General features: G+C 35.2%; 4 protein-coding genes across 18 annotated transcripts in view; 2 read left to right on the forward strand and 2 right to left on the reverse strand.

Moving 5' to 3' along the window:
• LOC145961989 (solute carrier family 25 member 35) lies at nucleotides 1–3,604 on the forward strand. Of its 2 annotated transcripts, XM_083082692.1 has the most exons (5): nucleotides 1–300; nucleotides 1,355–1,733; nucleotides 2,063–2,281; nucleotides 2,534–2,648; nucleotides 3,224–3,604. In XM_083082692.1, the coding sequence occupies exons 1-5, from the start codon at nucleotides 269–271 to the stop codon at nucleotides 3,430–3,432; spliced, it is 954 nt and encodes a 317-aa protein (XP_082938818.1). In that variant the 5' UTR covers nucleotides 1–268; the 3' UTR covers nucleotides 3,433–3,604. The 2 variants fall into 2 exon arrangements, with proteins under 2 accessions (XP_082938818.1, XP_082938817.1); XM_083082691.1 differs by lacking the exon at nucleotides 1–300 and having other exon boundaries at nucleotides 745–1,733.
• Nucleotides 1,944–11,341, reverse strand: LOC145961988 (solute carrier family 2, facilitated glucose transporter member 5). The gene is made up of 8 exons (XM_083082690.1): nucleotides 11,202–11,341; nucleotides 8,498–8,568; nucleotides 5,954–6,085; nucleotides 5,600–5,873; nucleotides 5,148–5,438; nucleotides 4,597–5,003; nucleotides 4,189–4,460; nucleotides 1,944–4,100 (listed from the first exon to the last, which is right to left on the reverse strand). The coding sequence occupies exons 1-8, from the start codon at nucleotides 11,227–11,229 to the stop codon at nucleotides 4,001–4,003; spliced, it is 1,575 nt and encodes a 524-aa protein (XP_082938816.1). The 5' UTR covers nucleotides 11,230–11,341; the 3' UTR covers nucleotides 1,944–4,000.
• Nucleotides 8,406–23,351, forward strand: part of Pdf (Pigment-dispersing factor) — a 26,117-nt gene continuing 11,171 nt past the window's right edge. Inside the window, exons 1-5 of one of the 8 annotated variants that reach the window (XR_014435767.1) lie at nucleotides 8,872–9,102; nucleotides 9,954–9,990; nucleotides 10,678–10,804; nucleotides 11,126–20,089; nucleotides 23,163–23,299. Coding sequence is in view for 2 of the 8 variants with exons in the window: in XM_083082704.1 (XP_082938830.1) it covers nucleotides 8,761–8,860; nucleotides 9,954–9,990; nucleotides 10,678–10,759 (219 nt within the window). In the remaining 6 variants the exon portion in view is untranslated. The other 7 variants (XR_014435766.1, XM_083082704.1, XM_083082703.1 and 4 more) reach the window with 7 other exon arrangements.
• The window catches only part of LOC145961987 (putative chitinase 10), a 24,643-nt gene continuing 12,919 nt past the window's right edge, over nucleotides 11,628–23,351 (reverse strand). For all 7 annotated transcript variants that reach the window (XM_083082687.1, XM_083082686.1, XM_083082688.1 and 4 more), the window contains 15 exons: nucleotides 22,973–23,347; nucleotides 22,272–22,762; nucleotides 21,952–22,180; nucleotides 21,637–21,825; nucleotides 20,981–21,320; nucleotides 20,528–20,763; nucleotides 19,338–19,753; nucleotides 18,329–19,069; nucleotides 16,485–18,008; nucleotides 16,218–16,403; nucleotides 15,748–16,036; nucleotides 15,146–15,513; nucleotides 14,581–15,036; nucleotides 13,539–14,147; nucleotides 11,628–13,333 (listed from right to left, as the gene is read on the reverse strand). In XM_083082687.1, the coding sequence (XP_082938813.1) occupies nucleotides 13,172–13,333; nucleotides 13,539–14,147; nucleotides 14,581–15,036; nucleotides 15,146–15,513; nucleotides 15,748–16,036; nucleotides 16,218–16,403; nucleotides 16,485–18,008; nucleotides 18,329–19,069; nucleotides 19,338–19,753; nucleotides 20,528–20,763; nucleotides 20,981–21,320; nucleotides 21,637–21,825; nucleotides 21,952–22,180; nucleotides 22,272–22,762; nucleotides 22,973–23,347 (6,611 nt within the window). In that variant the 3' untranslated portion in view covers nucleotides 11,628–13,171. The remainder of the gene's footprint in view (nucleotides 13,334–13,538; nucleotides 14,148–14,580; nucleotides 15,037–15,145; nucleotides 15,514–15,747; nucleotides 16,037–16,217; nucleotides 16,404–16,484; nucleotides 18,009–18,328; nucleotides 19,070–19,337; nucleotides 19,754–20,527; nucleotides 20,764–20,980; nucleotides 21,321–21,636; nucleotides 21,826–21,951; nucleotides 22,181–22,271; nucleotides 22,763–22,972; nucleotides 23,348–23,351) is intronic.

A 23,351-nucleotide genomic window follows, 5' to 3' on the forward strand; every position in this document is an offset into this window, starting at 1 on the left:
CTGTACATGTCAAGATTATTAAGGATATTTCATTCGAACACTGATAACAATGTATAATAACGATAAACGCATGTAATCAGTAGTAATCACATGTACAGACATATGGGGAAAATGATGTAAGATTCGACAGAGTTAGGGCATAGTCATGATTTGAGCTCGACGACGTCGCGCCGGCGCCGCGTCCGATATATGTCAGGCGTATGTGATCGTGCGTGGTATACATAGCGCGAAAAACTGGATATCCGTTCTATCAATTTCCTTCCGAGAAATGAGCACCACGTCCAACAGCGATAGAAAACCGTGAGTTTTGCGTGCGTCTTCCGAGCGTCGCGGTTCATTCGTTGTTCTCGGCTCCGATCCGTTTGTTGTCCAACTTGTAACTCGTTACACCGGTGAGACGCGTGATACACGATTGTTACGTAAGGATGGGGACTGGTAGTAAGGTTGTCCAATCAGTGTAGTTGAAATTGTGAAAGAGAAGATTAAAACTGGCCAGTCATCTCGAATCTCGACGTGAATACGCAAAGTGCGATGTGTATTAAACTTATTTAGATTCTCCTTTTGATCGATTTAGAGTCGCTGTTTTCGTAATAAAAATATAAAAAAAATTCGAAACTTAAAAAAATCTCTTATTTCTAATTTCAAGTTTAATTTCATGGATTTATAATTTAAAGGCCGATTATTTTATTTTAAAATTGTAATAATATGCGAACAACGCAATAGGTATTTTTATAATTGTATGTATCTATGTCCGATGCTTTCCGAGAATACGAATGCGATTAAAAATTTATGAAAGATTGATTTGTGTCCGTATGTAAAGTTGATAACTAAAATTGATTATGAACGCGCGGAGAATCCAAAGACAAACGAATGGAAAATATTTGACCTGTAAAAATCATGATCCATTATTTTAAGTAAAATTATCTCCTTTAAATAAATGAATTAATCAATATATATATTAATAATTATAATTCCATGAAATTAATCAATTGTTAATAATTCCATGAAAATAAAATTATAAAAAATATAAAAATTACAAAGAAATATAATTATATAAATAAAAAGATATAAAATATATAACAATTATATAAATATATAAATATAAAAAAATATAATTATATAAATATCTAAATATAATTCTATAAAATAATATAAAATTATATAAATATAATTACATAAAAATGACATGGCGTTAAAAATTATGTGAATAAATTTTTTGATACTTAAACATTATTAGGGGCCAACTACTTTCCTAAACCGATGAAAATAAAGATAAGATTAAATCGCGTGTGTAATGTTTACTTAAAATTATCGCATTTATGATTCTATCAAGTCTTCTTTGTTTGTTCATTAGACCGGTGGAATTCGCGATTGGCGGCTTGGCAGCCGTAGGCGCTGGCTTCTTCACGAATCCCCTGGACGTGGTGAAGGTACGATTGCAGTTGCAGGGTGAACTGGAAGCGCGCGGTTCGTACAAGAGGATATACAAAAATACTCTGCACGTGGGGTATCTCATAGCCAAGCACGAGGGTGCTCTCGCTTTGCAGGCCGGTCTTGTGCCCGCCCTCATCTTCCAAGTCGTGCTCAACGGTATTCGTTTGGGCGCCTACAAGTCCGCACAGAGGTACGAGTTGATCGTTGATGCACAGGGCAACACCGATGTTCTGCGGACCGCCCTGGTATCCGGCATCGCCGGTTGCGTTGGTGCCGCGCTCGGCAGTCCATTCTACTTGGTAATCCTCTTCTCTTCCACTAAAACTATAACGTTCTCAATTAATTGTTTCTTTCCTCGGTCCATGTAAAACCGACAATATAACGTATGTTGCAAGATAAAAGATTGAGGTGTACAATTAACAATGTTAATACACAATTTAAAGTATGAGCATTGAAAATTAAAGACAACACAACGTTTTCGCAAGAGTGTCGATAGATACATCTAGATATCTTCAGCAAAAAGTGATTTAATAAAGATATATAGGATTATAAATATCCCTGTGTCTAAAAATGTAGCTAATCAGGACGCATGTTTGTACATGTGAATTACATGGTTTAATTATCTCAGGTCAAGACGCAGTTACAAGCGCAATCCGCGAAATCTATTGCCGTGGGCTATCAGCACAATCACTCGGGATCATGGGACGCTTACAGGTCTCTGTGGGCGGAAGGCGGCGTCGCAGGCCTGTATCGAGGATGGTACGCCGGATTGCCGCGCCTGTTCGTCGGCTCAGCGACGCAGTTGACCACATTCGGATTAGCGTTCGACTGGTTACGCTCGTTGGATGTAAGTAATATCGCTATTAAATATCATCTTCCTCACACTGGAGGAAAAAGAAAATTTTCCATTGCTCGCTCGCGCAACAACTTGACGAGCATCTGGAAGGAAATGATCGCATAAGAAATCCTCGACAATATTACAAATTTCATGAATAAAAAATGTACGATAAAAGTATCCCAATCTTGGGCAGAGAAGAGATTAAAGAGTAGGTCTCCAGTGTGATATTCGAGGCAACGGGACGTTCTTAATTTCTCTCAGATATTTCCAGATCGTCCGATATTGTTGACCTTCTTAGCCTCCGCGATCGGAGGCAGCTGCGTAGCCGTTGCCATGCAGCCGTTTGACGTTCTGGCAACGCGGTTGTACAATCAACGTGAGTATACTACACGAGAGTACTCGCGTATTCAAATTGTGCTATATTAACAAAGGCCACGATTATGTTTTAAGTACAATTACTACTATGTCAATGAACAATGCGCAAAACCTCAAGTTGATAAAAACGCTTGTCGAATCATAGATTTGTTCCTAAGGAACGTAAAATCTATTCGCAGAATAGATTCTACGTATCTCTTACCCACTAATAAAATACTTTTTCGTATTATACTGACGATCAGAAAACGCATTCGCATTTGCATAAGTTACAATAACATTATATTAACTTGGTATGCGCAACTATAAATAAATACGTGTACGCGTGTACTATAAATACGACCTTAATACGTGTTTCTATAAATACGCCGCAGTCGTAAAGCTTTTAGAATCTTAATATAAAAGAGATTTGATTATAGAGAGAGAAAATGTTTAAAAGTTGAAGAATTAGTATATCGCGTATATCTATATTAATATTCTATTTATATTTTTAACTATATTTATATTAATATTTGAATAATATTACAAAGTACATCTGATGCGTTAAATTTTAAACTGCAAATTGTTACGCAAATATAGAGACAGACACAAGTGGGAAGGGCGCCTTGTACAAAGGACTCGGAGACGCGCTCATCAAGATATTTCGCACGGAGGGTTTGACTGGCCTATACAAAGGAACGTTCCCAACATGGTTGAGAATAGCACCGCATACAGTTTTATGCTTGGTATTTTACGAGGAATTAGATCAATTGTACAACAAATTTAGAATACGAAATCAATTGAGTTAGTTTGTAACTTGAAAAAGTAAATTTTATATAATTAAATTAATTAAATTTATATATATATATATATATATTTAGATATAGCAGAAATAAAATTTTGTAAAAAAAATTTTTCAAGAACACTGAATGTTAAATATTGCAGATCTGTTTGGAATAAATCGAATGTCATATATCGGCAGTGATTTCTTTTAATATCATGATTACGATATAAAATTTATAATTAGACATGTTGAAATGTACAAATGTGTGTAAAAATCTTAACCACGTATTCTAATCATCTCATCACATGTGAATATCATTCTGCGTCATTAATTCCAATATTCGCGAATATACACAAATAGTCATATATAATAATATAAAATTTTCCTGCGAAGCACATACTTGGCTCTTACCCAAATATTATATATGTATCAGGAAGAATTATTTACAAATTGTTTAGCGTGCGATTGAGTGAGAATAATGCGCGAATTATTATTCGCACATCATTGTGATAATGATTTGTCGATTCCGTTAAAAAGCCATATAAAAAGTACCTAATCATTACGTAAAAATACTTAAATTATATGTTAGAGATTTATGTGGCCAGCATTGCATTCGGTCTTGATTTAAAACCTCGAGTCATGGCTGCCGCTATATCCGTCGTGCTTCGACCTTGTGTTTCGGGTAGATAAACTCTGAAATAAATATTTTAGAATAATTTGATTGCATTATGAGGAGAGAAATTGCGGGTTTAATCTACGATATAATTGCGTAATTACGTACCGATTGACTTGCACCAAAATCAATGTGATTACGGCGAAAATTAGGAAAACGTACGGGCCGATCGCGGCTTGTAACGAGGGAAATAACATTCCGACGACGAAATTTCCTCCCCAATTAAATACGCTACCTAACGACATAGCGGCAGGTCTAGGACCAACATCGAATAATTCGGAACCGATGAAAAACGGTATCGGGCCGAGACCGATACCGTAGAATACGACATATGCGAGTAACATCATGGTACAAAGCTCTGGCATGAACGAAACTGTATGCTGTAAAGAGACGAATCAATTTTAAGACACTATCCCACCAAATTGAAATTTCACATTATTTTAAATTGCTTTGAATTACCATTTGTATTATTAAAATTATAATATATAATAAAAATAATTTTCCATACACACTTACGATTAGTATAATAAAGATGCACAGGGCTGTAAGACATTCCGCGCATAAGTAACAGCTCATAAATAATACATTCCTCCTACTAAAAAACGACATTATCGGCACAGAGATAATTGCCATGAGAATGTTGGCGACGCCTGTGCCTAAAGTCGCATATTGAGCACCGGTAATTCCAAGACCAGCTTCAAGAAATATCGAATTCGAGTAATAAAAAATTGCGTTAATGCCGGAGAGTTGCTGGCCGGCTTGCATTAGGCACACTAGGAACAATGGCAGTCTCACAGTCGGCTCTTTCAATACGCGCTGGATACTCCATTTCTCGCTCGTCGATCTCATTGCCAGTTCTTGTTGCAAACTAGTGATCTCGTTTTGCAAGAGCATTATATCCATATTGCGCAAACGCCTAAGTTCTAAAAGAAATTGGAATTCAGAAAACTCAAAGTCTTACAAGTAAGTTGGTGGAGTAATAAAAAATTTAAGAAAACTCTCATGGGAAAGTCAGAATACTTGCGTACAAATCTACTCGAATAATCGTTTATAAAAGTTATATGTACCTTTGAGAGCCTTTCCCTGTTCTCCTCTGATTATGTACAAATACTTTGGACTTTCTGGCAAAGCGATAGTCACTAACAGTGCAGCGATACATAGTGGTGAGAAAGATGCTAACATGATGTGCCACGATTCAGGAGTACCCAGGACGGTCTTTAACCCGGCGATTTGACCCATCAGTACGCCGCAGGTGATGCCTAATTGACATAAAACTCCGACAGCACCTCGTAACTTTAAAGGTGCTATTTCTGTCATGTACATCGGCAGTAAAGAAGTGGCTAGACCGCCGGAAAGTCCTATGAACATTTAAAAGATTTAAATCTTGAACATTCAGAACTCAAATTAAAAAAAAGTTCTTATATTTATTCTCGCATTATTTCAATTCGATCTACAGATATTGTATTCTTGCATTAATTAATCTAGTAAAAAAAAGTTTAATTATAATTTTTTGACTCACCAACGATCACTCGAGCAATCAGGAAAAATTCGACCGAGTTCACGTTTCGTACAAGCAAAAATAGGATAGCTCCTACAATTCCGCAGATATTGCCCATAATCAGCGCACCTTTCCGTCCATATCGATCACTTAGCCAGCTAGCGATTAAAGATCCAGATACACCACCGATTAGAAAGACGGATACTATAGCGGACCAGAGTATTTGCAGCTCATGGTTGGACAATTGTATATTATAGTTCTCCCTGATGCTATCATTGCAGAAAGATTTCATAAGCTACAAGCCAAAAATAGTTAGTATAAATAGTTTCCGATAATATTATATATTCAAAAATCGCAAATTGAAATGTTACAAACATCAGCAGGATTGTTCATAACACCTATGTTATATCCTGCTGGTAGTGCTGATCCCAGACAACAAGTGGCACCACCCAGTACCAGCAGTGGGGTCCAACCTCCTGGATCGGCATCGCGCACATTGTTACAATCCTATATAAAAGAAATTATATAGATTAATATTTACATTACAAAAAAGTCCATATCTATCTTATCCCTTTTAAGCGAGAGGTGAATGATTCATTACGCATAATAAATATTTGTTCTGCGTAACAAAAGCAATATAACTTGGAAAAATTTTCATTAATTCTTATAAATAGCAGATGTTATTAATGTCCAATGAGTCCTTTATACTTAACACGCTTAATATAATCACAATAAATGAGTGAATTAACCTAATTAATAACAAGAGTTATATCAACATAATCTGCAGATAAACGTAACTTGCAGCATCTGTTGGTACAATTCTTAATATGGCGATGAAGAGCTGAATTCTGACAGTTTCACGATCCAATTACACAGTGGAATCTTCAGACATCCGCTTTATATAACAATAAAAAATTGTTTAATGCAGAATGTAAATATGCACTAAATTATATCCATATTGTGGAACAAATATCTTAGGATAATTTAATAAATATTGCAACTATATTTGCTTTTTTTTGCTGATCTTGTAGAATAAGATTAAAAAAGAAGGAAAAAAAAGAAATACAGAAAATCACGCGACAATTTCGGATTTTCGTCAGTAAGTATCAAATAGAGATTATACCTGATATCTAATCTGTACCTATAAATGGTAAGAGTCTTCACCAATCTCTTAAAAAAATAATGATATGAAAAAAAACAGAAGACCATACCGCTTATATAATTAAGCATCGTAAGCAATATGAAGTGTTGCACCCTCGTAGACCAATCAGTGATAACATGGGAAAGCCAGGAATGATGGAACAAAACTCAATAAAACCACACACCATGGGCATACCTGTAAACTGTTCAGATAGCCAACCATGCATTATTATGAATTTATCATAGAGAATACAGTTATAACTCTCAGGTTGTTTGTCTTAGAGCACTCAAACACTTGTGTACACATATATTCACATATATCCACAATACTCTTTCTTTTTTTGAGAATTAAATGCACCGTAATTATGTATGCAATATGTATGTATGTATGTATGTATCTATGTATGTACATATGTATGTATGTATGTACATATTTGCATATATATGTCAAAATACCTCCGATTCTAAACTATAATACTCCTATAAATATACATAATATTTTTTTTCTGAGTTATTACTTGCAGAATTATTACTATTAAAAAACATGCATTGATATAAAATCGATATTACGAATGTTGTATTAGCAAAACATTCTCTTATTTGCAACATTTTAATATTTTAATCTCAACATTTTCTTAAAATATTTCTTTCATATATCTCTCTAAAGATCCTGTTATTTTTTTAAAACTTTGTTATTGAAAAGAGATATAAATAGCATATCTCAATAATTTAGAGAATTTTCTTATGTATAATGGCTTTAAAATTTTATTAAATGTTTTTAATAGATCAAAACAAATTTTAAATTAATGAAAAAATATTTTATTAGCATGTAAAAAATATTGTATAATATATAATTAAAAATATATAATTGAGAAAAAAACATTTTTAAGATTATAATAGAGATTATAATATTAAACAAAATTACTTAAATATATACATAAAAAAATTAGCAAATCACACATCTTTAATGGTAGGACTGCAAGTGATTAAAGGCAGAAAATTACATTAAAGATGAAAATGATATATGATAATTGAGATATGCATTATTTTTTCGATTGAGCAAAGTTAGATTTAAATGGAATAATTGCTAATAAAATGATATGATATTTTATATATATGTATTCAAATGAGTTTACAGCTTATATTTTTTTCAATTTGTTAATATTGATGTTAATTGCCAATGATAATTTGATTTTGTCACATTATATTATATAATATGACAAAATCAAATTAATAATGTAAAAAATGTCATATTAGAATCCTTCACTCCTAGATAACCAAGCGTGATTAATCATATTGATTGATTATATTGCTGTCATGTTGATAATATGATTAATCGTATTGTTGTTATACTTTCAACAATTGTTGTCAACATAACAGCAATCTCATAAGCTATCTATAGAAAGAATTATTAAGAATAAATTCTTAATAAAATAAAAGACTAATATTTAAAGATATATATTCTCTTTTCACATATATTGTATTCTTACTAGATGCTCATTTACATAGGCAGTGAGAGACAATTATTTCAATATATAAATTAATTACTACCCTAATTTGAAAAAAAATAAAAATAAAAAAAAATATATATATATATATATATATATATATATATATATATATATATATATATAATATTAAGAAATAGTAATGGAAATAAAAATAAATAATAGATATCATATCTTTTTAGATTAGGATCCAAAAATAACTAGTAACGACTGCAAGGAACCAATTAAAATGCACACTCCAATCAACGAACGAAAATAAGGAAAAACTTACGGATTTCCGTGATTCTCCGGTCAATGATCTCACCCTTGACACGTCGACGCACAGCGCGGAGACATCGGTTTCTACAAAAGAGAAATGTCAAACTTCAGTTGTGTTAATGACGATCAATAACGATTCCGAATGCTCTTTCGATTTTCTTTTTTTTTCTCTTCTCCGAGGAACCTGAGCACGCGATTCATCTTTCTCAGGCCAAAAGAGAGCTTGTTTATACCTATTGTCATATCGTATGTGCGTCGAGGTGACCGGGGTCGGGGATGTCGCGATGCAAGAGATTAAACGCGGTGTTGACATATGATCTCTCATGCATGGTGAATGTAACATCAATAAGGGGAGGCTTCCCGCGAGAAAACGCAGGTAGACACCACATGCCATGCAATTGGCTATCGAATAGAGGATTTTTAAAGCCCTAGGAAATTTGCCAAACCGAGTGACATTGAGTCAGATGGTCTACTTTACGTGGAAAGCTACCTATCTCATTCGTTTACGTATCTATGATTTCCTCTTTCATTTATTTATCAATCGGAGACTTCGAGGTAACTTAAATCGAGAATTTCGCAGGCGGAATATTTCGCGATATATTTGCCAAGCTTGAACGAGTAGGTATATCTTTTTTATTTTATTTTGTAATTTTTCTTTCATACTTTTGCAACTGTGATAGAAAAAATAATGTATGTACAAAAAATACAAACAGATAAAGGATACGAAATTGAACTTTCGCTTTTCTTTACCTGTCACTTCTCGCGCATTTTTCAAAATATTATGACAAATTTTATTTTACTTTCCATTGCGTAAATAAATATTGTCGTAAAAACAGATACGCTAATAAAATTTTAATTGGAATTGCATGGTGGAATAATGAAAAATAATTAAAAATATGAGTCGAATAAAAATTGAGAATTTAAATTTAAATAAAACGAAATCACTGAATGTAAAATGTCGAATGTGTTTGTCAAATCTATCCTTTTAGGTTTTATTATTTTTCTCTCGTTATTTTTCTTCTTTTTTTTGTATTTCTCCGACTTTCAAATACACATATTTTAAGCGCAAAAGAATTTTTAATACAGCTAAAAGAAATTTATTTAATTTTGATGAAAAAGATGAAATATTCCAGAAGCAAAAATAGTCGTTTCGTCAACAAAACGACTATCTTTCCTAATTTAAATATATTTAGATAAATCAGATTTTGTTCTTTTTAGACATTTTATACGTATATTTTCGTGCATATGAGCGTTTCATCAGCATTCGTGTGACTTGCGAATTTATGGAATTATCGTCAATAATTAATGCTAATTTATGAAAATAAACGTAACAAGAGAATGTTGAAATTTACATTTCCATTTACATTATCGCGCGCACACACATGCACACAAAACAAACACACATATACACAAATGCATTTCTTAATTATATTTTCTACTTATTTCTTTCTCTTCCTATTTCATTCCAGGAAATGCGAACAATGGCGGGCACAAAAGAAAGTGGAGGTATTTAATGACCAATCGCAAAGTTTGCTTTTTTATCACGTACACAACTCGCCTATTTTTATACATAAAGCTCCTCGCTATCGCAAAAATACCGGATTAGGTGAAGCTATGCGACTCGTGTGCAATGCATAATTCGTTGGTATATATCGATAAATATAACAGATATAATTGTTATTTTCACGTGTGTCCATTCAAGAATTAATACTACATATGTTACAATTTTTTATGTGAAAAAATTCCTAACAGGTGGAACGCTCGCCACGTCTGCGCCGATATCAGCTGCATTTATTAATATATATATATATATATATATATATATATATATATATATATATATATATATATATATATATGTGTGTGTATATTAATAGCTGATATCGGCGCAGACGTGACGAGCATTTATTAATATATTTTTCACGCAAAAATTGCGACATATGTAGTATTAATTCTTGAACGGACGCACGTGAAAATAATAACAAAATTTGTAACAACGAATAAAATGAGTATGTATACTTATATAATCTGTATATAATAGATGATGATATTTTAATTATTTTTAATTGTACCATCCCATTTTTCTTTTAATAAAATTAACCGCTCTCATCGAAATATATTTTTCGTTAATACAATTAAAGTTTTCGATTAATAGGTGGCTACTTCATTTTATCATTATTTTTCGATTAATAGGTGCTTCCTTCATTTTATCATTATCGCTGCATCATCGCAAACAGGAATGGTGACACTTGTTAAACCGCAGAGTGGACTTTAAATAAACTTGAGCAAGAACTGATTGGAATTTATAATTTCAATTCTGGTAAGAGAATCTTGTAATAATTTTAATCTATATAAAGATTATTTAGATTATTATTAAAAAATAATAAAAAATTAAATATAAAATTATTAAAATTCAAATAATTTATAAGTGTATATAAAGATTATTAATATACAAGCAAATCTATATCTTAATACAATAAAATATATTAAAATTCCGTTCTTGATACATTAGCCACATATATGAATTGATTAAAATAAATTAGAAAGAGATTTTTAATTTTAAAATATCCAACATATATATAATTGTCAAGAGAAAGAGAGAGAGAGAGAGTTCTTTTTTATCATTTATAATTTTGTACAGAAATTCTTGAAAAACTCCGGTTTTCCGGGATTCTCCACCAAATTCCTGTATTTTACTTCGACATAGACGCACGTACCTTGATTTTCTTCCATCGAGTCTTTCATTGCTCGGTGCGTAAACAAAAGTCGCTACAATCGTGACTCTCGAATACCAACTAGCATCGACGCGGACTGCGATCCGACTAACGGCATTTCTTTCTGCGTCCTTTGGCACAAGCATTATTACCGATGTTATTACAGTTGTGTGCAACGGTTGGCGTCAGCAGCAGTCGGCCTCGTGCGATTTTAGGCAGGAATCTACGAGACTGGTAACACGTGTTTTGAATCTAATTCAGAAACAGGCACGCGCGGAAATTGAATCAAGTATATAATTAATACTCGCAACAAATAATTATTAATATTGTTATGTAAAAGCAAGTGCGTTTTTATTTTATTGCGCAACACAAGTTTCAAGGACATAGAGATAATGATACCGCACAAGGATTGTAAGAAAAGTAAATGAATCTTGTGGCAAATGTAACTTTATTTAATTATTAAAATTATACGCACTAAGCTTAATTGTGTGTTCGGCTCTGTTTTTATAGTTCATCGATAATCTGCATATTTGCTAATAGAAATATTTCATTAACTTTTCATCGAGGGATATAAAAAGCGATTAATTAAAATCGCGAGATTCGAACTTAGGATTAATATATTAAAGACGGCTTTCATGCGCTCGAGGTAAATTAATGCAGCAATTGATCATAGATTTATCGAATATTCGTGGAAAATATTTATATGTAGAGACTCGATTGTACGAAAATTTAATAGTATACTTGGAAATGATTGCAGATATCTTTTAAAATGTATCGTTTAATATTGCAATAAATGTTACACATTTCCGTGATATATAATTCAATTCGAAGAACTTTGGTTCTACTTTAAATTCGCGGTCATGTCCATGCAAATTTGCTCGATTCTTGTCCTTTTATTCTCTGTGATTTAAATTTGCTCGCCTCTTGTCCTTTCATTTTGTGTGATCTTGAATTATAATCAGTTTATAACTACTTTATTTCATTTTTCGCAAGAATCGAATATATGCAATATCATGTATGATGTATCATAATATTATGTATGTTTATAAACAACAGTCACATATAATTCATTGTTTTTTTCAGTCATATCTCATTAATTCTGAAATCTTTAATCTCGAGAAAATCAACTGATCAGTTATATATCTAATAAACGCGTGATTGTGAGATAAAAATCTTAATTATAAGATTTACTTACACTAAAACAATAATCTTCTTAGATTAATCTTCTCAGGTGACGTGAAGATACATATGCCAGAAGAACAGACAATCTTCGATGCATATGTTCTTCTTTTCTTTATTTACGAAACTTTTATTCACGTCATCCGGAAGAGTGTTGCAATATACATTATTAAGCATATACATGCGTCTTATAATGCATTAGTATAGTATAGTACATAGTATCTTATTTATTGTGAGAATTTTCTATTTCGCGATCGCGAATCGTCCGAGATTCTTATGTAATCACCCGAAAATTTGGCTGGATTAATTTGTTTTCTCTATATAGAAAATAAAATAACGCATAAGCATGAATATCTAATATTAGGATATCACACTTTTACAATGCATTCAGTTAAGCGACACTCGAAATGACTTTTTCTTAGTGTCCAATATTTGAGAAAGAGTTCGCTACGATTTTTCGTATTCGTATTGAGCAACTTGTGTCACTTGATAATGCATTTAATGATTGCATTCGATTAACCCTTTATTCGATAGAGAATTCCGAGAAATATTTATGATTATTACAAGTATCAGGCAACGTAAAAGCAGCTGATTTACGTCACTTTTTAAACTGAAAGAAAAATCAGCCACTGGAAATTACAACGTTTGTATATTCATGATAGTAAATATTTTGATTAGAATCTCCATGGTGCGTAGAGTAGAGATAAAAAGATCACTCGACATTATCAAATAAAGGGTCACGACCGCGATAAAAACAACATTCTTTGATATACACGTTATCGCTCTTATGCAGTTCAAGTGCAATCGGTCGCGTGACCAGGCTGCCTTCTTCCGAGTTTGCGATTCAGGGTCGTCAGCAACGGATACTTTCCGCAGCCGCATAGGTCTTTGAAGTCGTCCAGATCAATAGACCAGATCATACCGCCGCCGAGGTTCAGTTCCTTTATCAGATCGGCCTAAAAGTACATATACATGTATATATGTGTGTTATGTTAATTTAAACGCGCAATATAACGTTGCAAAAAATACAAATTGGATTTTTATGAATTTGAAACTGCGCTATTTCATTAGATACATGCGACTTGAATTTTATAAATGCGATCATGTAACATCTATGTAATTTGTGCACAAACAGCGTGATTATATAATTGTTACACGTACCTTTCTCGCTATATCGGATATATCGTCATAACTGACCCACTGATCGCGTTTCGTTGCATAGGGTCCCACACGTTCTTTCGGATCTTTCGTCACGGACCAGCCATCGTTTCTCACATTATCACATATCTCATAATAAGCTAGGAAACCGGCCGATTTCGTGAATTTGCCAGGTTCTCCAGGTCCGGAGACTTTTGCGTGGAAGCCTGGTGGTGCAACGGTATAGTTTTGCGGTACGGACAAAGTGAAGCTCGATCCGTAAGCGGGAATACCCATGATAATCTTATTGGCCGGTACACCTTTGTCGAGCCAGTATCTCACGGAAAAGTTGACGTTTAGAAATACCGTATCATCGCTGGGATAATAATAGAGCGGTGCAACATGACCGGTTTCGCGTTCCCAGGAGTTATGATAGTCGTATGTCATTATGCCGATCCAGTCCACATATTGTGCCAAGGACGGAATCTCGAGATAGGCGTTATCAATGACGATCTTGCTCGCTGAGACCGCGATGGATAACAGAAGTTCTTTAGATTTAAAAGTTTCGTTGAATTTATGAAGCAGTCGATAAAAGTTGAAACTATCGCGCTGAGGACCGCTCTTACAATCGGCCTGCAAGAAAAAAAACACAATTTTATATACACATTAAAATATTTCTTTGCTCAATATTTCCTAAATTAAAATTATAATTATAATATTTCTTAAATTTTTTAAATATGTTAGATATTTTATATTAGAAGACAATATTATTATATGTATTTTTCATCTTATATGTAATTCAGAATTTTTATTAGCTTCAGAATATTAGACAGTGGTTGACCATCGATGGCTTCACTTAAATTATTTAATATATAAATTAAAGACAAGAATAAATTAATAGATATTCAATTTGAGCGAAAGCAGTAGACGTGATCGGGCATTATTCTCAATTATATTTATATGTTTTTATATAATCAACAAGATTTCTAAAAATCTTTCTTAAAATACATAATAAGAACATTGTTGAAAACATACTAAGAACAAGAAGACATATGTTTTGATTTACCTGCCAGCATACCGGAAATTGCCAATTAAGATGCAAACCATCAAAACCGTGCTTCTGAATAAATTGCGCTGTATATTGTGCAAACTGTTCAATCGTTGACGAATCAGCCAACCTGCTGTATTTGTTTTCCTTCGAGTCGTTCCACCCTCCTAAACCGAGTAATATTTTAACGCCGTTTTTTTTCCTAACTTCTGCTGCTTTATTGAGAAAGTGTCTATAAATATCAGTAGAATCCTCGACATTCAATGTAAATGTCGGTGTATTCCTCCTATTTTCCGACTCCTTGATATTTAGCGTAGCAAAAGCATAAACGATATGCGTGCACAGTTCTCCATCGATGTCCTCCGGCAAAAATTTGCCAAAGCTCATCCGCTTCGAAGACCAAGAAGTGTAATAGCAAATCACCTTCTTATCGTTCGCATTTTCGACTGTTGTCAGTCTTGGCGACATGCTTATCTATAAAATGAAAAAAGTAAACTTTGCGACTAATCGTTTAAAATTTTATTAAAACGACTATTTATCTTTCAGATTAAAGACTGATCGTTCTATTAATAGTAGTACATACTTGACGCTGAGCAGTCTGAGTACACTTGGTATTCTCCGGCCAATCACATCGATTTTTATTCCAAAACAGTCCAGTTGGACAGGACTGTTCCGAGATCTTGCCGAAGTTACATAAGTAATACTTGGTGCAATCGCTTTTGTGTGGTAGGAACAAAAGTCCTCCGCAATCAATCGGCGGTGGCGAACTCGCTTCGATCTCAACGGTGTCGTCCGTATCTGATTCTATCGTCGTCATTGTCACTGTCGTTGTTGTGATTGATGGTGTATACGTTGGCCTCGGCGACGTTGTAGATTCGTATATCGGACGTTCGCTGACAGTTGTAGACTCGATATCAGTCTGGTCAATATCGATTATGATAGCTTCCGTACCTGAATCCGAAGAGATGACATTTCAAAAACATTACGTGAGAAAAATCATAAATACTACCTATAAAATAAGAAAAAAATATTAATATTTGTAAGAGAAAAATATTAATATTTATATATTAAAAAAAAATTATTAATTAATTTTACATAAAATCTCTCTCTCATCTAAATTTTCCCCATGTATATATGCAATTATAGGTTGATCGATTTCTTAAAATATAATATTAAAAAATTTACCTTCCGTAACAGGACACAGCGGGCCCTCCGGATAGTTTCTCAACACTCGATTCATCGTTCTCAATAGCGGACTAGGTTCGCAGCCGCATCTGTTCTTAAAATCGTCCAGGTCTAAAGCCCAGACCATCCCACCAGCGAGACCATGTTTCTTAATAAATTCTGCTTTTAATTTAATTTGTTGAGCGTCGTCGAAGCTCACCCATTGATCACCTTTGTAAGCATAAGGACCGATTCTCCTTTCTTTGTCTTGAATAACCGTCCAGCCTCTTTTTAATGTTCTTTCGCATATCTGTCATAATTAGAACAGAAGAATAAATATTTATTTATTGCCGGAATAAACATTCTCCAAAAAACGGATATTTTCTTATATATAATTCTTATATATATCTTATATATTTCTTATATATTTGAAATTTATTACGATATACTTTTGTTTAACTTTTATTTTATATTTCATGAAAAATATGAACCTCATAATATGATAAGAAGCCTCTTGCTCTGGTTGCCTCTCCAGCCTCACCACCACCATAGGTTGGCGCATTTAATCCGTGCACATTTCTTTCCGCCAATGAAAATGATTGTCCGTATAATGGAGCGCCCATGACTAGCTTCTGTGGGTTCGCACCTTTCTCTATCCAATAATGGATCGAAAAATTCTGATAATAAACAAACAATTTTTGAATAATTATCTTATCTATAATTCTTATATAATCACTAATTCTTTGAATAAAACTTACGGCATTAAATGTTGGCTCCCAGTCGCTTGGAAGATGATATAATGGTGCCACGTGACCTGTCTTTTTGTCCCATTGCCCGTGGAAATCGTAGGTCATTACAGATATCCAGTCTAAATATTTTGACAAAACGGGAACATCATATCCTGCGTCGATTACCCTTTTGCTCGGTGAGACAGCTGCAGAGAGAAGCAGCCCCCTCGGCTTGAACTCATCGCTCAGTTCTTTCACCAGCTGGCTGAAACTTTCTTTATCAGACTCTGGGCCTTTGTTGCAGTCCACTTGCCAGCACACTGGATATTCCCAGTCCAAATCTAGGCCTTCAAAACCATATTTTTCGATAAAGTGCAAAGCTTGCGCAACAAATTTCTGTCTAGCAGTAGGTGAGTTTACAAGTCTGCTGTATTTATCACCGGCTGAATCATTCCAACCGCCCAATGCCATTAGCACTTTTAGGCCCTTCGACTTGAATGCCGCTACCCTTTCGTAAAACTTGTTGTCTATGTCAGCCCAAGGATCGTGAGATTTAATTGTCAAGCTACTACCATCGAGAACGGCAAATCCGTAAAGCACATGGGTGCAGAGGTCGGGATCTATGTCTTCTGGCATGAATCTACCACCCTCCTGTCGATACCAGGCCCAATTGCAAAAGTAGCAAATGACTTTCAATTCGTTTCTGGGAGTATTGAGCGTAGTATGATCTACTGACATAGTCGGCTGTATCGTTTGTGTGGGTTTGATGGTGACCGACATCGTCGTTGTTGTTGGCTTCTGATTTTCGGACCATACGTATATGTCGCTTCGCGGTTTCGCTAACACTTGTTGGATTACGTGCATTAGCGGATGAGGTCCATTGCCGCATCGTCCGCGAAAATCGTCTAAATCTAGAGCCCATACCATGCCTCCACCTAAACCCATGTCGCGTATGAATTGCGCTTTCCGCCGAATCATTTCCGGGTCATCGAAACTGACCCACTGGCTGCCTTTGTAAGCATACGGGCCCATTCTGTATTCTTGATCCTGCACTACTGTCCAGCCGCGGTTGCGCACGCGATCACAGATCTCGTAATAAGATAGAAAACCTGCGGCTCTGGTGAATTCACCGGCATTTCCGGCGCTAGCGGGGGAATTCAGACCAGTTCCCGCTCTCGGATCGTTAATTGTAAAGGATTGTCCGTACAATGGCATGCCCATGACGATACTCTTGGGTGGCGCACCCTTCGAAATCCAGTAATTGATAGAGTAATTAACGTTGAAATAAGAGTAGTCATCGTCTGGATGATAATACATGGGCGCCACATGACCAGTTTTTTTATCCCATTGTCCATGATAGTCGTATGCCATAACGGCGATCCAGTCTAGATATCTGGCCAGCGCCGGCACATCGTAGCCCTTGTCGATTACCTTCTTGCTCGGCGAGACTGCTGCTGAGAGCAAAAGTCCTTTCGGTTTGAACTTTGCGCTCAATTCCTGCAATAAAGTCGCGAATCTTTCCTTGTCCGAATCTGGGCCCTTGTTGCAATCCACCTGTACCAAAATTTAAAAAAATTAATAAAGAATTATATAAAAGACAATTATAAATATGTCTATAATTTACATATTATATAATATTAAGGCTTTATACATTTTATATAAAAATATATAAAATTTATGAAACTTTATATATCTTTATAAAATTTATAAAAGACAATTAGATTACATAATTAAATTTAAATTTTACATTTGACTTTCTTTTACATATTATTCAAAATTGATCAAATATTTCCAAAGTAATTAAAAAGAAAAAAAATAAGGGACGAAAATTCGAAAGCTGCATATATTATTAAAATAAATAAAAATAAATTCACCTGCCAACAAACAGGGTATTCCCAATCAAGATCCAAGCCATCAAAGCCGTATTTTTCTATAAATTGAATAGCGTGATCGATAAACTTGTTTCTGGCAGACAGACTGTGTATCAATCGACTGTACTTGTCACCAGCCGAATCGTTCCAGCCGCCTAACGCGAGAAGTACTTTAAGACCCCGTTTCTTGTAAGCCACTACCCGCTCGTAGAAACGATTATCGTAATCCGCCCAAGAATCATGGGCCTTAATCACTAGCTCGGAATAATCCAGCACCGCGAAACCGTACACGATGTGTGTGCACAAGGTGTGATCGATATGTTCCGGAAGATAACGGCCAATCCCGCGGCGGTACCACGACCAATTAGTGAAATAACACACTACTTTGAAGTCGCCAGACAGGGGGGACACTTTGTCAGGATCTATAATTGCGGAAGGCAGGGTTGATGTAGGTTGGCTCGTGGTTGACGTAACGGGTGTCTGTTCCGTAGCCGTAGATTGCGTGACCGGTTTCTGTGAAGTCGATGGTTGAACTGGTAAATTCGTCGTGGGTATTGTCATCTGCGTGGTGGCTTCCTTGTCATCGTTCGCGCATTTTGCCCGAGCCGGCCAGTCACAAATACGGGTTTCTTTGTTGAAATGTAAGCCTGGCGCGCAACTAAACACTTCCTGACGACCCCAAAGACATGCTTGGTAGCTTCCGCAGTCACCCGGTACGCTACTGTAGCTGCCGGAGATGCAGGTCTAAAGTAATTGCAATAATAATATTGCGATATCAATATCAATTATCTCAGACTGTCATGCGATAAATAGAGATCGCGGAGATGCAATGATGAATGAACCGGATATATCGAGAAAAGACATAACAAATTAGAAACGTGCACGTGGATTAATATCTGAGCGATTACTGATGTTTATTAATGTTCAGCGAGCATTTATTCAAGTATTTATTTAACTCATTAATAATATTAATTATTTCTTAATTATTATATTATTATAATAATTTACTTACGGTATCCCTTCCCACAAGCAGAGCGTTTTTATGAGGTGAGGTCTCGACACAGGGGTTTTTAAAGGCCCAATCGCACATGTTCTTTTCAACGTTCCAGTTTAAACCCGGGCCGCATTGCCGCGAGACGAGTTCACCGTTTACGCAGACTAGAAAGCTCGTGCAAGAATTCGGATAAGGGTAATATTGTCCGTGTTGGCATGGTTTTAATGGTTTTTGCGTCGATGTCACGAAAATAATAGGTTTTGACGTGGTGAATCTTGTGGTCGTTGTTGTTGGCGTCGTCGTTGTTGTTGTTGGCGTCGTCGTCGTCGTTGTCGTCGACGTGGTTTTAACGGTGGTTATGAAAGAAGATGGTCTTCTGGTTGAACTCAGCGAAGGACGTTGATTTGTTGTCGAAGTATATGTGTGTGTCGAACCTGAAAAGAAGACATAAGAATTCGTGAGACGAATTGCATGTTATATATTATAATCGTACTATAATCAATCAAATATTAATCGGCACCTTGTTGAGATATTTTATGTACTCTCTGTGCGATGCAGTTTAAAGAAAAGAGAATCAATATTATGTAAAGATGTTGAAATAGGAAAGCCATGGTTTTCACGGATGATAGGAACGAACAAAGCGCTAACAAGCAAGTCGGTGCTGTTTATACCCTTGCCGCTGCATCGGGCATCTTCGCTTCTCTTCAGCAGTTAATAAAGAGGGAGGATGCAAGAGTGCCTTCTTGGCCGCAGGCGACAGTTACAAGAAGGTACGCATACACAAAGATATTTGCATGCGCGCGATTCGCAAACAGGTTTGCGTTTATATATCTACTGATGTACTCGTTTATCGAATTACCGAAAGAGAAGAAAGAGTCGGTACCTTATTTTTTAAAAATATAAAAAATATGTATGTTGTCATGACTATAATTTTCTCATTAATTTCATCAAGTACGACTCATTTTTCTCGACGATCGATCGTGTGCGATCCTGCACCAAGGTGCCAATCATCATGCTGATTATTGTTCACATCGTTGTCTCGCTAAGTTATTTCAAGCCGTTTAATTGCAAAAACGCTTCTCTCACGATAAAGAAAGAAAAGGATAAAAAGAGGAAACATTAAAAATATAGAAAGAAAGAGAGAGAAACGAAGTATCCAGTTAATGAGATTTCGGTAAACAGCTTCAATAAATAGTAGCCGTAATAACCAGTTTCTGTTTGACATTTCGCTGCCGATGGCCAATCGCAGAGATGTCGTTTCGCGTCCCAATGCAACCCTGGTGCGCACTGCTCGCGCTTCATCTCGCCGCGAACGCATCTGTAATAATTGCTGCAACTCGCGGGATCGCTGTAGTACTCGCCGTCAGTGCAGGTCGTTCCTGGCGTGGTGATAATTGATTCCTGCGTTGTGGTAGTTGTCGTGGTAGGTCGTGTAGTAGGTGCTCTTAAAATATTAAAATATTAAAATAATTTTTTCAATAGTAAAAAGTAAAAGCTTAAGCGCATTTAAAATTATTATGTACTGCAAATATCGATATTTTTCCACTGTACAAAAATGTTAAACATTTCGAGTTATTTTTAATGAAACAAGAAGAAAGAAGAGAATAAAATTTAGAAAATTATCTAAAAAACGTAAAAATCTTTTTCCAAGATCTCTTTACCTCGATGTAGTCCACGTCCAGCTCGTAGTGCTACTGGTTGTACTTGGTTCTTGTATCCAACTAGGTTTTGTCGTTTTCTCCGGGATCTTGCTAGATGGTTTCTGAGTGGTCCAGATCCACGTAGGCCACGTAGTTCTGGTCGTCTGCTGGGTGGTAGTGCTTGGTCTTTCCGTCCATGTGGGCCACGTTGTAGTTTGAGTGCTGGATGTTGTCATCGGTGTAGTGTGATGTGGATTACCGTTGTTCGCAGCATCGCTGTGAGTGGTCAGTGTTGGTGCTTGTGGTGTTATCGGTTGCGGTGGACGTTGGCAGTCTTCCGAGATGGGCGTCGATAAACGATCTATAGTATTAATCGGAGCAGTGGTAATGATAAAATTAATTGGTAATAATATTAGATATGAAATTAAATAAATAATATTAATATATATAATATTGAATAATAATATAATAAATATAATAAATATAATAATATAATATAATAATAATATAATAATAAAAAATATACAATGTAAAAGAGAATTTAATATATATAAAAAGAGAATTTTATATATTTATATGTATTTTTTTAATATAAAAAATATTTTTTTATAATATAAGAAGTAATATTATAACATAATATCAATTAATAATAATAAAATGACTATTTTAATACGAACCTAGTGCACGATTAATAGATTTCAATAGAGGATATGACTCTGAGCAGCAACGGTTTTGAAAATCGTCTAGGTCAACGGTCCACATTGTAGCTCCACCATAGCCGTTAGCTACTATATATTTACCTTTAGCATAGACACTTTCTCGATCTTCGAAACCTACCCATTGATCCTCAAACTGAGCACTTGGTCCTGAAGATTTGATAATCATATATAGCGTATATTTATTATTGAATTAATTCTTAACATTTGTCCGTGTGTGATGTAAATTTTTTCGATATAATATTCAAAATAAAAATCACACAGATGAATACTTACCGGATTTTGTTTTCCAACCATGCTGTTTAATCCTGTCACAAATCTCATAATAAGCCAACATTCCAGGTTGTTTGGTGAACTCTCCTGGCTTACCGGGACCAGTCGTAGGATCACCCAAACCAGCTTGGCTCGCAGTAGAAAGTCGGTAAGATTGACCGTACAATGGAATGCCGACTAGAAGCTTAGATTTTTCAGCACCGAGCGTAACGAGGTAGCTCATGGTAAAATTCTGTAATATTTTCCAATATGTTGTATTCAGGCTTGTGTTATATTTCAGGATTTATAATATGCACTTTTGCACGAATAAAATTCAAACTTACGACATTATAATAAGGATTGCTATCACTAGGTAAGCCGAACAAGGGCGCTATATGTCCTGATTTGGATTCCCAGGCGCCGTGGTAGTCATAAGCCATAACCGACATGAAATCTACGGCTCGCGAGATCTCGCGCACTTCATATGCTCTATCGATAACTTCCTTATATCCTGATAAAGCAATGGCTAAGAGAAGAGGTGGTTCCTGTTTGTCGAATTCCTCTCTTAGTTCTTGTATGAGTTTGGTCAAATTGGGTTTGTCAGAGTCCGGACCTTTTTTGCAATCGCTCTGCCAGCACTTTGGATAACTCCACTCAAATGACAGCCCATCAAAGTTGTGCTCTTTCAAATAATTCACTGTGGCCGCGACAAACTTACGGCGAGCCGCGTCATTGCTGACCAATCGAGAATATTTATCGCCAGAACTATCTGTCCACCCACCCAGAGCTAGTAAAATTCTCGATCCTCTGATAGAAGTTACTCGTTGATATAAATCTGGGACGAATTATTCGAATAATTATTCAATCGCGTGTTTCTTATTGAAATATTGCAAGCAGAAGAAGATGTTGGAAGTGATTCCATAATTTGTAAAATTTACTTGAGATAAAAAGTTATATTTCAAGCGAATTTCACAAATTAATGATTATAATATCTTGGATAATATCCAAATATATTAATGATTATAATATCAGATAAACCACTCACTATTTTCGATGTCAGCCCAAGGATCGAATGACTGCATCAGTAAGGTTTCAGGATTCAATCCGGCGAAAGCGTAGACGATGTCGGTGCAAAGCTGTGAATCTAAATGTTCCGGCACAAATTTGCCATCTTCTTTACGGTACAGAGCCCAAGAAGTTACATAACACACCACTCTTGGTCCTTTCTGTCGCAGCAACATATTTTTCTGCTCCGACGATATTCCTGATGAAAAGGCTTGACGGATTGGATCGGAAACATTGAATTTGCAAATTTTTTTTCCATACAATGTCGCAAGTTTTTCCGAAGTACTCATCAGACAACGTTCCTCGAGTAAGTCAAAGTGCAGATTATGTCCACAATGACCATGATGCAGCTTTCCTAG

Source organism: Camponotus vicinus, unplaced genomic scaffold, assembly GCF_025532165.1.
Source record: "Camponotus vicinus isolate PSW18456_S1 unplaced genomic scaffold, iyCamVici1.0 SCAF_11, whole genome shotgun sequence".
NCBI classification, from domain to species: domain Eukaryota; kingdom Metazoa; phylum Arthropoda; class Insecta; order Hymenoptera; family Formicidae; genus Camponotus; species Camponotus vicinus.

Coding starts and splice junctions, on each gene's coding strand:
- LOC145961989 (XM_083082691.1), top strand. CDS start 1,320: ATGATTCTATCAAGTCTTCTTTGTTTGTTCATTAGACCGGTGGAATTC. Junction 1,734..2,062: donor TCGGCAGTCCATTCTACTTG/GTAATCCTCTTC, acceptor TAATTATCTCAG/GTCAAGACGCAGTTACAAGC. Junction 2,649..3,223: donor AACGCGGTTGTACAATCAAC/GTGAGTATACTA, acceptor ACGCAAATATAG/AGACAGACACAAGTGGGAAG.
- LOC145961988 (XM_083082690.1), bottom strand. CDS start 11,229: ATGAAAGACTCGATGGAAGAAAATCAAG. Junction 8,569..11,201: donor CTCGATGGAAGAAAATCAAG/GTACGTGCGTCT, acceptor TCTCTTTTGTAG/AAACCGATGTCTCCGCGCTG. Junction 5,004..5,147: donor ACAGGGAAAGGCTCTCAAAG/GTACATATAACT, acceptor AATTTCTTTTAG/AACTTAGGCGTTTGCGCAAT.